This window comes from Sorex fumeus, unplaced genomic scaffold, assembly GCF_029834395.1.
Source record: "Sorex fumeus unplaced genomic scaffold, SorFum_2.1 ptg000171l, whole genome shotgun sequence".
Taxonomy (NCBI): domain Eukaryota; kingdom Metazoa; phylum Chordata; class Mammalia; order Eulipotyphla; family Soricidae; genus Sorex; species Sorex fumeus.
Window position 1 is genome coordinate 841,882 of NW_026606228.1, and position 16,370 is coordinate 858,251.

At 36.5% G+C, this 16,370-nt stretch overlaps 1 protein-coding gene across 1 annotated transcript in view; it reads right to left on the reverse strand.

Annotated features, from left to right (window-relative positions):
- TENM1 (teneurin transmembrane protein 1) overlaps window positions 1-16,370 on the reverse strand; it is a 784,494-nt gene that overhangs the window by 387,416 nt on the left and 380,708 nt on the right. The window contains exons 7-8 of the mRNA XM_056107733.1: window positions 5,532-5,731; window positions 4,863-5,073 (exon numbers count right to left, since the gene is read on the reverse strand). Of these exons, the coding sequence (XP_055963708.1) occupies window positions 4,863-5,073; window positions 5,532-5,731 (411 nt within the window). The remainder of the gene's footprint in view (window positions 1-4,862; window positions 5,074-5,531; window positions 5,732-16,370) is intronic.

Here is a 16,370-nt window from a genome sequence, read left to right on the forward strand (position 1 = left end):
GGATTTGCAGGAATTCAATACTTGATAAAATGTTAATCATTCTAATTCATTAAAGCACCAGTTATCTTGAGAAAATAATTTATTTAAATATCATCATGAAAATGTGACAATATATTTTATTCAGATGTGGAACAATTATTTATTTACTTTCTACTATTTTGCAACAAGCAGTAGTAGCAGCTCTTAAGCCTACATTAGGATTTTCCCTGCCCCAGATGGGTAATAGAAGACCATGGTGGAAGTCTTCAAAGATAAATATAGTTGAATTTAATTTCACACAAGCCCCTATTGACAACGTCATATAAACAGCCTTGCAGGAATTTAGCTATTATAGAAAAAAAGTTTAATAAAGTTTGCTATCAAAATAAAAATGACTACATCTTATTGGCTTAGTTAAGAGTTATCCCTGGGTATGCATTGCTGCACAGAACTTAGTACCAGCAATGCAAATGAGAAAATAAGGTAATGTGAGAGATTTGGGAAGCTACAACTCCCACTGGGTATCAAAGAGACAACGGGACAGCCTGGGGAATCCAGGAGGAAGATGTCTATACAGCTGGAACACATAAATAGCAATAAAAATAACGTGTTGTTCTATTTATGTTGGCCTGCAGGAAGCTTTGTATTCCTTTTAATCTCACTTCTGGAACCACTTTCAAGACTCCAGTTCATTAAAGTTGAGAATCATTTTAAAGTTCTATGTTTAAAACTGCTAAAGCTGTCAGTCTGTTGGTATCTACATCCTCAATTATGATGGGTTTTGTTGTCCTCATGGAAGAAAATGAAGTACTGAATAATTTTGTGGAATGAATATGGATTAAAGGCCTGTATTTGGAATCAGACATACTGGGTCTCAAATATGAAATTTGCCAGTCACTTGTGGGAAGACTTTACCAAACTGATTACTCATTCCAACCCTCTGTTTTTTTATTCTTATAGTAGTCATTATACCTAGATTGTGAGGGTTGTGGTGAAAATTACACACACATGCAAATGTATATATATGTATATAGGAGCGATAGCACAGCGGTAGGGCGTTTGCCTTGCACGCAGCCAACATGGCCGACCCGAGTTAGATTCCTCCGCCCCTCTTGGAGAGCCAGGCAAGCTACCGAGTGTATCTCGCCCCCACAGCAGGGCCTGGCAAGCTCCCCATTACGTATTCGATATGCCAAACACAGTAACAACAAAGTATCCAATGGAGACATTACTGGGCCCGCTGGAGCAAATCGATGAACAACGGGAGGGCCTTTATTACCTTTTACGTTTACCTTATATGTGTGTGTATATATGTATATGGATAGATGCTTATCTAATACACTCAACACTCTTCTGGATAGGTTGCATTCAGTTATCTTGCACAATTGTCACTGCAAACCCTGTAACCTATGTATAATAATAACTATGGAACTTAGAATTAGACATACTGGGTGTGAAATATTAATTTTTCCACTCAATATGGGAATAATTAATATATTATTTGTAATAAAATAGTTGTAAAGTATATGAATTCTATAAATCATATATATATTTATATTACATACCAGGTTATCTGAGATTATGACATGTTGACAATTCTGTCTATACTACACTGCACTACAACTGTCCTCCCATTGTTCATCGATTTGCTCGAGAGGGCACCAGTAACATCTCACAACAAATTATGAGACTTTTTGTTACTGTTTTTGGAATATCGAATACATCACGGGTAGCTTGCCAGGCTTTGCCCTGCGGGCAAGATACTCTTGGTAGCTTGCCGGGCTCTCCGAGAGGGGTGGAGGAATCGAACTCAGGTCAGCCACGTTGGCTGCGTGCAAGGCAAACGCCCTACCGCTGTGCTATCGCTCCAGCCCCTGTCTATACTAATAAAAATTAAATAATGTACATTGATATAAGTTGGTAGCTAGCATATTTTAGTTATTCCAAGAGTTTTGGTTAATTATTTTATCTTTTACTTATAACAGACCTAAATAGTGTTGAATTCTAACATTATCATGAAATGGATGAATGAGCAGCATTTAGAATAGTTAGATTCAGACAAGTCTTAATTTGTTTAGTATCTCTTTTAACTATGATTTAGATCATTTATCTTTGTAACATCATAAAATTAATGAGGATAATTCAGACAAACTAATTTATGTGCATTGATTTTTCCAGAAATTTACTTGGATTTTTTAATTTAAACTGTAGGAGAAAAGTTTCCGTTGATTATAATTAAAAAAACAGAAGCAGAAAAGGAAAATTGCCTTGCATGCAGAGAAAGAAAATATGTCACTGCATATGAAATTTGACAGCTTGGTATTTGGATACTAGGAATTGTATCTCAAAGGTTAGGTACTTTTTTTTTGAGAAAGTATGGATCTTTTTTTGGATAAAAGACTCAAAGCACATTTCTGGGTCTTCTGATTTTTGAAAGGTTAGTTGCTTGGTTAGTGTTCTAAGTTGAGACATAGGGTAAGGATAGCAAGAAAATAGAAATTATTCTTCACAGATATTTTAGATCTCCTAATTTTTTATTTCTTAGAATAAAATCCCTCATGATTCACTGGCGTTTTTACTATCAAAAGTGGGCCTGGATAGAAAAACATTATGCAAGTTGCAACTGTTGAATCTGCCACACTGAGTCTGTGAGTGGCATAAGAGTAACATAACTTAAAACATTTTTCCAATTAAACAAATATTTTTAAGATACAAGTAGGACTCTATGCTCTGAGAGGAAAATAATCTGCATTTGTATTTCCTTCTTGAATTCTTAAGAGGAAAGTTTTTGATAGTCTTATGGCTGGTGTGCATTTTTCTACTCACTCAAGGTCTTCAGCATCAAGTAAAAATAGAACATAATTGTTATAAAGAGCAGATGGTATATCTATTATCAGTCAACACATCTTCCTAAACATATGGCCAAACAGGTTAACTAAAGCATAAAACGGTGTGAATTGTATTGAAAACTGACAGCTATAAAATATTTTTCCTTCTTTTAAAAGACATGTGTTTTTAAAAATTCACACAATAAAATCCTGTGTCTCTGAGTTAATTACACTCAGTATAATAATAATAAACCAAATAATTGGTAAGGAGCTCAACTTTATTCATGCAAAATGAACTCCCTGGAAAATATCTCAAAAGTGAGATAACTCTGATGCACATACCACACATACTGTCACTGTCACTGTCACTGTCCTCCTGTTGTTCATCGATTGCTTGAGTGGGCCCAGTAATGTCTACATTGTGACAATTGTTACTGCGTTTGGCATATCGAATACGTCTCGGGTAGCTTGCCAGGCTTTGCTGTTCAGGCGAGATACTATCGGTAGCTTGCTGGACTCTCCAAAGAGGGACGAAGGAATCAAACTCGGGTTGGCCATGTTGTCCACTTGCAAAGCAAACTCCCTACCCGCTGTGCTATCACTCCAGCCCACTGCACATACATATATATGTATATGGTTTGGGGAGCACACTCAGCTGTGCTTTGGTTTGGGGAGCATACCCAGATGTGCTCTGGTTCTGTGCCAAGGGATCTCTGGATCACTCTTGGCCAGGTTTAGGACACCAAATGGGATGTTGGGGATTGAGGCAGTTTCAGCCATACACAAGGTAAGTGCCCTACATGCTGTACTATCTGTCAACATGATATCTGAATTATTAGGATGGATGTAAATAGATGTTGAGTATTGGTGGTACATAGGATCCAACTGGGGTCTATCACATGCATGGCAAGTGCCTTAGCCCTTATACTTTCTCCAGCCCCCAAAGAATGTGCTTTAACAGGCTCTGAATACACTGAAAGACCCATTTTGATTATTAAAATTTTTTTGTTTTCTTTAGATTTTTATTAGTGAAACACCATGAGGTACAGTTGTAGATTTACAAATTTTTGTGCTTGAGTTTCAGTTATACAATAATCGAATACCCATCCCTCCAAATATCTTTGGTTTTAATATATAGATTAGTTGGGATGAATTTTAAAATAAACAATTCTAAAAGAAAGTTTTCGAAATATGATTTGTTACCCTTAACATTCTTTTCTAAGTACTTTTAAGTTGTATTTTGAAATCTTAGTGGATCTGTACTCAGTTCTAAAGAACTGAAACCACAGTGGAGGGAAGTGAACATTGGTGAAGGCTGTGGTGTTGGAAATTTGAATGCATGAAACCTTTAATTAACAAACAGTATAGTGGGCCAGAGAGGAAATTTGAATGCATGAAACCTTTTATTAACAAACAGTATAGTGGGCCAGAGAGATAGTATAGCAGGTCGGGTGATTGGTTTGCATGAGGCCATCCTGGGTTTTTTCCCCGATATTCTATATGGTTCCCTGAGCCTGGCAGGAGTAATTCTTGAACACAGAGCTAGAAATAATCCCTGAGCAATGATGTCTGTGGCCCAAAAACAAAAAATAAAAAACAATGTAGAAAATCAGGGAACTTCAAATAAAAAATAAAATATTAAGCAGGAAGAATTAATCTAATGTGTATGTTTCCACTTTAAAAGGTTTTTATTTGAATTTAAAATAGGATAAACATAATATCTCTTGATTTTCCTATAATCATTAAAGTTGTTCATCGTTATAGTTTTGCTAAAAATATCACCCAGGACATTATTGCTATTGAAAAGATTAAAAGGTACGTGGCAAGGATCTTTAAATACAGTGACGAATAAAGCAATTAAAAAATCCATAAATATTTAAACATTAATAACAACAATAATATAAGTCTTTACAATAATTGACTTATCTTGGATAATGACTTTAAGGCAGGATGAGCAATAAACTTAAATAATATTTTTATCACTTTATCATTTGAACACGCTGCATCTTTCTAGAGTTATAATGTCAGTTTCAAGTGACGGCCAAGGCAGCTTACCAATTGCTGTAGTTAACACAAATACTTGCTCCATCTTTTTCCCATCATTGTAAAATGCCAGATACCACGGCCCTTGGTCCATGTACTCTATGAAGCCTGTTTCCTGCAGTGAAGTTAAGATCAGGTTTCGAGGAGAATGCTGGGTGTCCTCAGAGCCCTTTGAGTCCTGTTTGACCAGCTGTTTTCCATCCATTAATTTCACAAAATCAAACTGGAACAAAGACAAAAACATATATGAGACACTTCTTTTACACATAGACAAGAAGTAAAATGCCTTTTGAGCTCATGCCTTATTGATTTACACTCCTTCTTTGGGACAAGGGGTCATGGAGCTGTGAAATTGTTGGTGGGTTTGGGGACATCAAATTTAAAGAAAGAGAAGAGGATTAGGGAGACTCATAATAATCCCATTTCAGGTGAGATTTCAAATTTTAAGAATAGTTCCTTAACCTTCCTATTCTGAATCTACTCTGATTAATTTTATTTCTTCTTTCTCAATGCCATTTTGACCACTAGATAGACAATGATTAAAAAGAATTTTTGCTTTTAACAAGGACTGCATACCCTCACTTTTGACACCTAAACATTTTGTATCAGTTTATGTATTATCCAGTCCTACCTCCATCTAAAATAGTTTCAATACCACTAAAATAGTATGATATAAAATACCTGAGTGTGTGTTGGTGGTATGTTTCTTCTGCCATAAATTCCAAGAAGAGAGTCCTTTGCTAAAGAAATATTGAACTTCAGATATATAGGATGGTGGATAGTTATCTGGAAACGCCAAAATAAGCCAGGTGGGATGGTCTGCATGACTTGTGCACCGATGTCAACTTCTCCGGTATCTATTGCCCGTCCCTTCTGAAACACTAGTTTTAGAGGAAAAAATACACATGCTATTAGTATTTATTTATAAATCCATAATTTATAGTTTTTCAAGAACAGGTTTATCAAAACATCGTAATGAGTTTTTTTTTCTTTTTTACCCTACCCATCTGCCAAGGCTTTATACAAATTAAATATCACTCAAGAAGACTTCAACAAACAAAAAGTGCATTAGACTTTTTCCTCTATATAAACATCTACTGCACTTATTTCCACCATTTTGTTTGCTTTAACCATTCTTAACTGAGCACAATCTCAGTTGCTAAAAGAAATGCAAAAGTAAGATATAGTTACTGTCTGAGAAAAGTTTTTAATATAAATGAGACTATTTGATATGTAGGAGTATGACTTTTAGTCTGGATTGGATAGTTGCACCTGTGGAATCTAAAACAAAAACAAAAACTATTACTCATATACATAGAGAACAGACTGTGCTTGCCATATGTAGGGTGGCTTAGAAGAAATGGGTAAAAGTGATTCACATACAAAATTCTACTTCTAAAATAACTATTTCATGTCCACAATGCATAATACTGTTACTATAGTAATGCTTTTAGTTAATCATGTATATTATACATGTGCTCATTGCTAAGGCTCTATCTTAAAATTTCTCATCAAAAAAATAATGGTGCATGGTGGGGGATATTGATTAGCCTTGTCATGGAGATTATTTTCGAACATACCCAAATACCAAACTTACATTGTACACCTGAAAATAATAGAATACTATATCATCCATCAAAAATATCCTTTGGAAATAATCTCTAAAAATTGATAAATTAGTTGGAAGAATGTTACTATCACTGTCCTCCCGTTGTTCATCGATTTGTTCGAGTGGATCCAGTAATGTCTCCATTTTGAGACTTGTTGTTACTGTGTTTGGCGTATTGAATATGTCATCGGTAGCTTGCCAGGCTTTGCCGCGTGGGCAAGATACTCTCGGTTGCCGGGCTCTCCAAGAGGAGTGGAAGAATCGAATCCGGCTTGGCCAGGCCAGCTGCACGCAAGGCAAACGCCCTACCTCTGTGCTATCACTCCAGTCCAGTTGGAAGAATAAATATCATTTATCATTTATGGCAAGAAAAAAGAGCTTCAACTATTTGGGAGTATATCAGACACCTGCACACATAACTATGCTGTAAAGGAACTAGGTTTTCCATATATTCAAAGGAAAATTTTTCCATAGATGTCTGTATCCTCTTTATTTCCTTTATTTTACTCCTTAGTTTTATCATAAAACATATACCTCATATTTCTTATATTTTGTTTACTACCTATTTCCCTTCCAGCAATAGAATATAAGTTCTTGAAGTGGCGGCTACCTTGTTTGTTACTTTATCACTACACACTAGAAAAATGTCAACAAATAGTCCACAAAAAATGTACATATTGAGTGGCTGGAGTGATAGTACAGAAGATAGGATACTTGCCTTTCATTTGACCAACCAGGATTTGATCACTGGTAATATATGTGGTTCCCTGAGCCCACCAGGAGTTAACCCTGAGTGCCAAACCAAGAGTAAGCCCTGTGATCCACCAGGTATTGCCTCTAAATCAAAAAAGTGCATATTGAGGTCATCAGAAAGAGAACTTCTGAAACTAGGATAGAAAATGAAACTTAAGGGTGATAGAGTATTTCAATATAACTTTTAGGATGAATGTTCCATACTGAATGACTAAAAATACAGGGGAGAGAAACTATAAAATGAGGGTGAAAGATAAGTGATTGTGTAGAAGAGAGCAGTTAGGGCTAGAGATAAAGAAAGGCATCAATCTATAGGGGCTTGAGTGTCAGTCCCAAGTGATATTTAGTAAAGACTAGTAAGACATAAAGGTTTCAGTTGTTTGTTTATTTTTGTTTTAAAACAAGACACAACACCACACCCAGTGATGCTCAGTGCTCACTCTTGGCTTTGCACTCAGGAATTACCCATGGCTGTGTTTGGGGGACCATATGAGATCCCGTGCATTGAACCCAGTTTGGACTTACGTAAGGCAAACACCATTCTCTCCAGCCCCAGCCACAAGGATTTTTAAGAAGAGGGGAGAAAGTAGTAAAAATGATGAAATAAAATAAATTGAAAAAGAGGGGAGAAGTTGGGATATACTTATGTTTATTACAAGAGCTAAAATTGAGGCAGAATTAGAGCAGTGAGATACAAGACTGATGCAAGAATGATAGAGCGGTAATTTTGGTGAAATTATGTGAACATTAAAATTAATAGTGGGCCTAATATCTCATGTTGAAAAAAGCATATTTTAGCTAATTTTAAAATAAACAAGTGGAACTTTATTAAACTAATAGAATTCCTCACAGCTAATAACCAACAGATTGTAAAGGCAACCTATGTAATGAAAGAAAAAGCATTTCCAGACCATATATCTGGTAATTAGTTAATAGATAAATTATAAAGGTCTCATAAAACTCAATAGGAAAAAGGCAATATTTAAAAATGGAAAGAGAGGGGCTGAAGTGATAGCATAGTGGGTATGGTGTTTGTCTTGCATGCGGCTGACTCGAGTTCGATTCCCAGAATCCCATGTGGTCCCCTGAGCACCGCTAGTGGTAATTCCTTAGTGCAGAGCCAGGAGGAACCCCTGAGCATTGCCAGCTGTGACCCAAAAAGAAAAAATTGAAAGAGAATCTGTATTCATTGTTCTCCAAAGATGAGATAGAGATGGCCAATAGATACACGAAAATGGGCAAACATCACTGTTCATTAGGAAATGTGAATCAAAACCACAATGAGATTTCAACTCAAACCTATCAGGATAGCTATTATTAAAAAGATAAGAGATTAATATTGTCATGGGCATAAAATAAAAGGAGCCCTTGTTGTTAAGAATGTATATTGGTACAGCCATTATGGAAAGTAACATGGAAGCTCCCCCAAAACAAAAAAAAGAGATTAATATTGTCATGGGCATAAAAAAGAGATTAATATTGTCATGGGCATAAAATAAAAGGAGCCCTTGTTGTTAAGAATGTATATTGGTACAGCCATTATGGAAAGTAACATGGAAGCTCCCCCAAAACAAAAAAAAATAAATTAAATATCATACAATCCTACGTCTCTGTATATGTCTGAAGGAACTGAAATCAGTGTCTTGAAGAGAGACGCTCAAATTCATTGCAATATTTTTCCCAAGAGCAAATAAAACAGAACAGTTGTCAGTATATGGATGAATAAAGATAAGATATATGGAATATTATGTAGACATAGAAGGAAATATTGCTATTTTACAAATCCTTGATGATTTAAATATTAAGTGAAATAAGTCAGAGATATAAATATTGTGTGGAATCACATATAAAATTAAAATAATCAATTTCATAGAAACAGAAAATAGGGTGGTGGTTGAGAATGGAAATAAGGTAGGGGGAATGATGTAATATAGATTAAAGGTATGACTCTCAGTTACAAGAGGTAGTGAGGAAAATGTACAGCATGATGCCTATAATTAGTAATAGGGCATTACATATCCAAAGGCTATGAGCAGATCTTAGTCACAGCATGCTTGCTCCACAAACACCCATACTGACTACCTTTACTATGTGAGGTAAGGATGTGCTATCCTGATTCTCAGTAATCACTTTGCAATGGATATGTATATATGAGATCTTGTCATATACTTTAAACATGTACAATTTTATTTCTCAATTATCCCTCAATAAAAGTTTTAAGACTAGTTTTTAATAAAACAATATGGTTTTAACTAATTCTTAAAATACCAATACATTTTTTAAATTTATTTACATATTTTTGTTTTAGGCATGGCACATCTGGTGGTGTTCAGGGTTTATTCCCTGCTCTATGCTCAGGGATCACTCCTGACAGGACTTGGTGGACCGTATGAGGTTGCAAGGATAGAAACTGTGTTGACTGCATGCAAGAAACTGCCTAACTTGTTATATGATTGCTCCGGTCCACTAAAATAATTTTTAAAAGCCCATTTACAAATTTGAGGGAATAAATATGATGTATCATCCTGAAGAATGTACCAATATCAATTACTTTCAGATTCTTCTGAATAAAAATTTATTACAATTTCAAGTATAAATTAAAATGCAGCTATTGCTTAGTAGAGAAAATGGTACTGAGATAACATTAAATCATCTAAATTAAGGAAAGAAAGAAAAATAGATTTTATGGTACAGTTAGAGAAAATAAATGATGGAAGATAAATTTTATGTATCACTTAATTATAATTAAAATACAGAGAAATGAGCCAAATACTTGTGCTAAACTGTAAGAACCATTATTTAAAATTAAAAGTAGAGGACAAAGTGATAGTACAGCGGGGCGGACATCTGCCTTGTACTAGGTTGACCCAAGTTTGATCCTAGCATCTCATATGATGCTCCGAGTACCAGCAGAAATAATTCCTGACTCTTTAGGGCCCTGTCCTCCGCTGCAGGTTCCTAGATTAGCATGTCCCTGGGACCAGCTGAGGGCGTGGCCTGAACATAGGGGATGTGACCTCCACAAAAGTGGGCGTGGCCTTTTGCAATACTGGCTACCACTTACATTTCAACCCTCCAAGCACTCTCAACTCACATCCCAGCCTTTATCACCTAATTCTGTGGAAAAAATCCTGGCCACCTCAACTACAATACAACAGTAATCCACTGGCTTACTCCAATTCCAACAAAAGACCAGTACGCAAGAAGCTGTACAAGCCCAATATTAATGAGCACCTCCTCCAACACTTCACTAGATGTCCATCATAAGCCACAGAATAATGCCTGAGAGGAAGGTCAGATTCTAGAAATGGAGAGGGGTGACCACCATCGACCGACCTTATTCAGAATCATTTCCCATGATAAGAGAGAATGGTGCTAGTGAATTCCAAGGTTTTACCTCTAGACAACCACAACAGCATGAAGAAACAGCGCAAATCTCTACTACAAGGAGAGGACGAAGAAAAGAGTCCCCAAAACTCAACAGGGGTTATCCACAAATAGGCTCTCTCCAATAAAGAATTCTGAGATGAAATGCTCTGGATGTTCAAGGAACTACTCAGAATAAATGGAGGAGACATCCAGAAAATTAAAGGAAGAAATGAAAGAAACAGTGGAACGGATGGTCGAGAAAATACAGGAAGAAATGAGAGCAAAAACAAAAAGCTACAAAAAGAAGTGTCACAAATAAAGGATGCGGTAGACAAAATTAAAAACTCAGTGGCTGCCCTAGGCAGTAGAATGAATAAAGCAGAAGAAAGGATCAGTGAACTTGAAGATGAGCAACAGAATTCGCATAGGGAACAACAAACAATGGGGAAAGACTTCAAAATAGCTCAAAGAAGAATCATAAACCTAGGGTATGACACCAAGTGGAACAACATTAAAATCATTGGAGTGCCAGAAGAACAAGGAGGCAACCCCAATGAAAAAGCCACAGTCAAAGAAATCATTGCTAAAAAGTTCCAAGAGAAAAAGAATGCATACATCCATATTCAAGAAGCCATAAGGATGCTAGCTCAAAGAGGCCCTAATAAAACCACTCCAAGGCATATCACAGTCAGACTGCTGGATGCCATGGATAAAGGCACAATACTGCAAGCAGCAAGGTCAAAGAAGAAAATCACATACAAAGAGGACCCCTTAGATTTACAGCAGACCTATCAGAGAAAACCTTCCAAGCCCGAAGATAATGGTGGGGTATAGTGAAAAAAAAACTCAATGAAATGAAATCCTCACCAAGAATACTTTATCTAGCTAAACTCTCACTCAAACTCGATGAAACAATACACCATTTTTAGATAAACAACATCTCAGGAACTTCATAGACTCAAAACCAAATCTAAAAGGATTAAAGGGGCTCCTGTAAGAGAAGAAGGAAAAGACTTATAAACACAACCAACCCCTACAGAAAGATGGCACAAAACCCCATGCCAATAATCTCTCTCAATGTCAATGGTCTAAATGCACAAATCAAGAGACACGGAGTGGCAAAATGGATCCAGAAACTGAAACGAACATTCTGCTGTCTACAAGAAACTCATCTGAACAGTCAGAGGAAACACAGATTCAAAGTTAAAGGATGGAAAACAATCCTGCAAGCAAACAGCTCCCTCAGAAAAGCTGGGGTGGGCATACTAGTATCCGACAACATAGATTTCAGGTTGGAAAAGATTAGAAGGGACAACAAAGGCCATTTTCTATTTATCAAGGGATACATAAAACAGGAAGAAATCACACTCTTAATTACGCACCTAATGAGGGACCAGCTAAATACTTAAAACAACTGCTAACAGATTTTAAGGAGGACATTGGTAGCAACATAATAATAATTGGAGACTTCAAAATCACCTTATCACTTCTGAATAGATCAATAGGAACAAAAATCAGCAAGGAAACATTAACTTTGAAGGAAGAAATAGAAGAGAGAGGGCTAATAGGGCTTTCCACCCCAAAAAGAAGGAATACACATTCTTTTCCAGTGCATATGGAACATTTCCCAAAACATAGCATGTGCTAGGCCACAAAACATAATTCAATAGAATCAGGACAATTGAATTAGTATCAACAATCTTTTCAGACCACGATGCATCGAAGATAGAAGTGAATCACCAAAAACACCTAGAAACAAATCAAACACCTGGAAACTAAACAACTCAGTGTTGAACAATGAGTGGGTCAGGAAGGAAGTCAGAATGAAATCAAAAGATACCTGGAAACAAATGAGCATGAAGACATGAGCTACCAGAACCTATGGGATGCAGCTAAAGCCGTGTTAAGAAGAAAATTTATAGTGTTGCAAGCATTCCTAAGTAAGGAATAAAGGGCCTACATAGATAACCTAACCTCACAGTTCAAGTTCTTAGAAAAAGACCAACAAATGTAAAGAAGGAAAGAAATAATAAAACTTAGAGCAGAAATTAATGACATGGAAACCCAAAAACAATCCGGAAGGGCAATTAAATCAAGAGCTGTTTCTTTGAGAAAATAAACAAGACTGATAAACCACTAGCAAGACTCACAAAGAGAGAGAGAGAACCCTAATAAACCGAATCAGAAATGAAAAAGAGAACATCAGAACAGAAAGCAATGGAATTTAAAAGATCATCAGAGACTACTTTGAGAGTCTGTATGCCACGAAACAAGAGAATCTAAAAGAAATGGATAAATTCCTGGATTCCTATAATCTCCCAAGATTGAACCAAGAACACTTGTGATACTGAATAGACCCTTTCATCTCAAGGAAATTTAAGCGGTAATCAAAAGTCTTCCCAAAAGCAAAAGCCCAGGCCCAGATGGATTCACTAGTGAATTCTTCTAAATATTTAAAGAACACCTTCTGCCAGTTCTCCTCAAGCTTTTCCAGGAAATTAAAAAACAGGATCTCTCCCAAACAGGTTCTATGAGGCACATATCTCCCCAATACCAAAAGCAAACAAAGACATCACCAACAAAGAAAACTATAGGCCAATATTGCTGATGAACACGGGTGCGAAGATCCTCAATAAAATATTAGCAATCAGAATCCAACAGCTTATCAAAAAGATCACACACCATGACCAAGTGGGATTCATCCCAGGGATGCACGGATGGTTAAACATTTGGAAATCAATCAACATAATCTATCAGATCAATAAATGTAAAGATAAAAATCATATGATCATATCAATAGACATAGAGCAAGATTTTGACAAGATCCAGCACCCGTTTATGATGAAAACTCTCACCAAAATGAGTTTTAAAGGAACTTTCCTCAAGATAGTCAAAGCCATCTATGACAAACCCATGGTAAGCATTATCTTCAAGGGGGATAAACTAAGGGCCTTCCCTCTAAGATCACGGACAAGACAAAGATGCCCACTGTCACCACTTCTGTTTAACATAGTCCTGGAAGCACTTGCAATAGCGGTTAGGCAAGAAAAAGACATTAAAGGCATCCAGATAGGAAAGAAAGAAATCAAGCTCTCACTATTTGCAGATGATATGATACTATACCTTGAGAATCATGAATCCTCTACCAAAAAACTCCTAGAAACAATAGACTTGTACAGTAAAGTCTCAGGCTATAAAATTAATGCCCCCAAATCCATGGCATTTCTATTCTCAAATAATGAGGCAGAGGAAAGTGACAGCGAAAAAACAATCCCGTTCACAATCACACCCCAGAAAATCAAATACTTCTCAATCAGCCTAACTAAAGAAGTAAAGGACTTCTACAATGAAAACTACAAAATGCTACTCTAAGAAATAAAAGAGGACATGAGAAAATGGAAGCATAACCCCTGCTCATGGATAGGAAGATTTAACATTATCAAATGGCAGTACTCTTCAAAGCATCATACAGATTCAATGCCTATATTCAATGCCTATAAGGATACCCATGAAATTCTTCAAAGAAATAGATCAAGCACTCCTGAAATTCATATGGGACAACAAATGCCCACGAATAGCTAAAGCAATTCTTGGGAAAAAGACATGGATAGGCATTACCCTTCCCAACCTCAAACTCTTCTATAAGGCAGTAATAATTAAAACAAATGCAGGCCTGCAGACCAATGGAACAGGGTGGAAAATCCGTACACACAACCCCAAATTCATGAACAGCAAATCTTTGAAAATGGAGGAAGAAATGTGAAGTTAGGAAAGCCTCTTCAACAAATGGTGCTGGCATAACTGGACAACCACATGAAAAAAATTGGCTTAGACCTCGACTTAACACCATGCACAAAAGTCAGAGCAAAATGGATTAAAGATCTCAACATCAGGCCAAAATCCATAAGGTACATTGAAGACAAGTTCGGCAAAACCCTCCACGATATTGAGGCTGATGATATCTTCAAATAGGACACTCCACTGACCATCCAAGTAGAAACAGAGATAAACAAATGGGACTATCTTAAATTAAGAAGCTTCTGCACCTCAAAAGATACAGTGACAAGAATACAAAGACAATCTATATAACAGGAAAGGATATTTACCCAATACCCATCAGATAAGGGGTTGATATCAAGGATAAACAAAGCACTTGTTGAACTCCACAAGAAGAAAAAATCCAACCCCATCAAACAATGAGGTGGTGAAAGGAACAGAAACTTTCTCAAAGAAGAAATCCGAATGGATAAAAGGCATGTAAGAAAATGCTCTACATCACTAATCATCAGGGAGATGAAGATCAAAACAACAATGAGATATCATTTAATACCACAGAGACTGGCCCACATCCAAAAGAACAAAAGCAACTGGTATTTTCACAGATGTGGTGAGAAAGGGACTCTCCTTCACTGCTGGTGGGAATGCTGACTGCTTCAGCCCTTTTGGAAAATAGTATGGAAGATTCTCAAAAAATTAGAAATTGATCTCCCATTTGACCCAGCAATACCACAGCTGGGAATATATCCCAGAGAGGCAAAAATAGTATAGTCGAAATGACATCTGCATTTCTATGTTCTTTGCTGCACTGTTCACAATAGAAAAATCTGGAAAAAAATCTGAGTGCCCTACAACAGATGACTGGTTAAAGAAACTTTGATACATCTATACAATGGAGTACCACACAGCTGTTAGAAAAGACAAAGTCATGAAATTTACATACAAGTGGTTCTACATGGAAAGTATCATGCTATGTGAAATGAGTCAGAAAAAGAGGGACAGACATAGAAAGATTGCACTCATTTGGGGAATTTAAAGTAACAAAAATAGGATACTAACATCCAAGAACAGTCGATATAAGTACCAGGAGGTTCATTCCATGGCTGGAATGCCAGCCATACATGCTAGGGGAAAAGGCAGCTCAGAGAGAAAAGGGAACACCAAGTAAAGGGCATTGTGAGGGTCCTCCCAAGATGGAAGATGCACGTTGAAAGTAGACTATAGACCGAACATGATTGCTACTAAATGTTTCTTTTGCAAACCTCAGCAACCAAAAGGAGAGAGAGGACAAAAGGGAATGCCCTGCCACAGAGCTAGGATGGGATGGTGGGGTGGGGGTGGGAGGGATACTGGGATCATTGGTAGTGGAAAATGGGCACTGGTGGAGGGATGAGTAGTCGATCATCGTATAACTGAAACTGAAGCACAAAAATTGTAATGTCCACAACCATAACTCATGATGTTTCAGTAATAAAAGTTAAAAAAAAGAAATAATTTCTGAGCACACAGCCAGGAGTATCTATCTCCTAAGCATCACCAGGTGTGGTTTCCCAAGTCAAAATATATATAAAATCTAAAGTACAATATAGTTTCATGATTTTTGCATATGTATATACATTTATACATATTTATTTCTTATCATAAAGGTATTTTCCTAGGATAAATGAAGCAAAGGCAAAGAAGGAAATGAACAATCCAAAGTAAAATTCTAGAACAGTGTTTCTCAAACTTGAATTTACATGGAAGGGAGATATTGTTAAAATACAAGTTGTGATTCAATAGATCTGAGATGCAATATTTATCACAAATGTTGCCTAGTTTTTATAATCCATAGCCAATGAGAAATAAGGTTCTTGGACATTCAGAGAGTAAATATAGGAAATAGAATGGGTCAAAACTTTGTGAGTATGAGTCACTTTAGGGCTAGTATCAAAGTTAGAGACTCAAAAGGAGTTGGTATAGAGAGAGATTATTTTGTTGAGTCTGGAATTGCATACTTGTTATTTATTGCC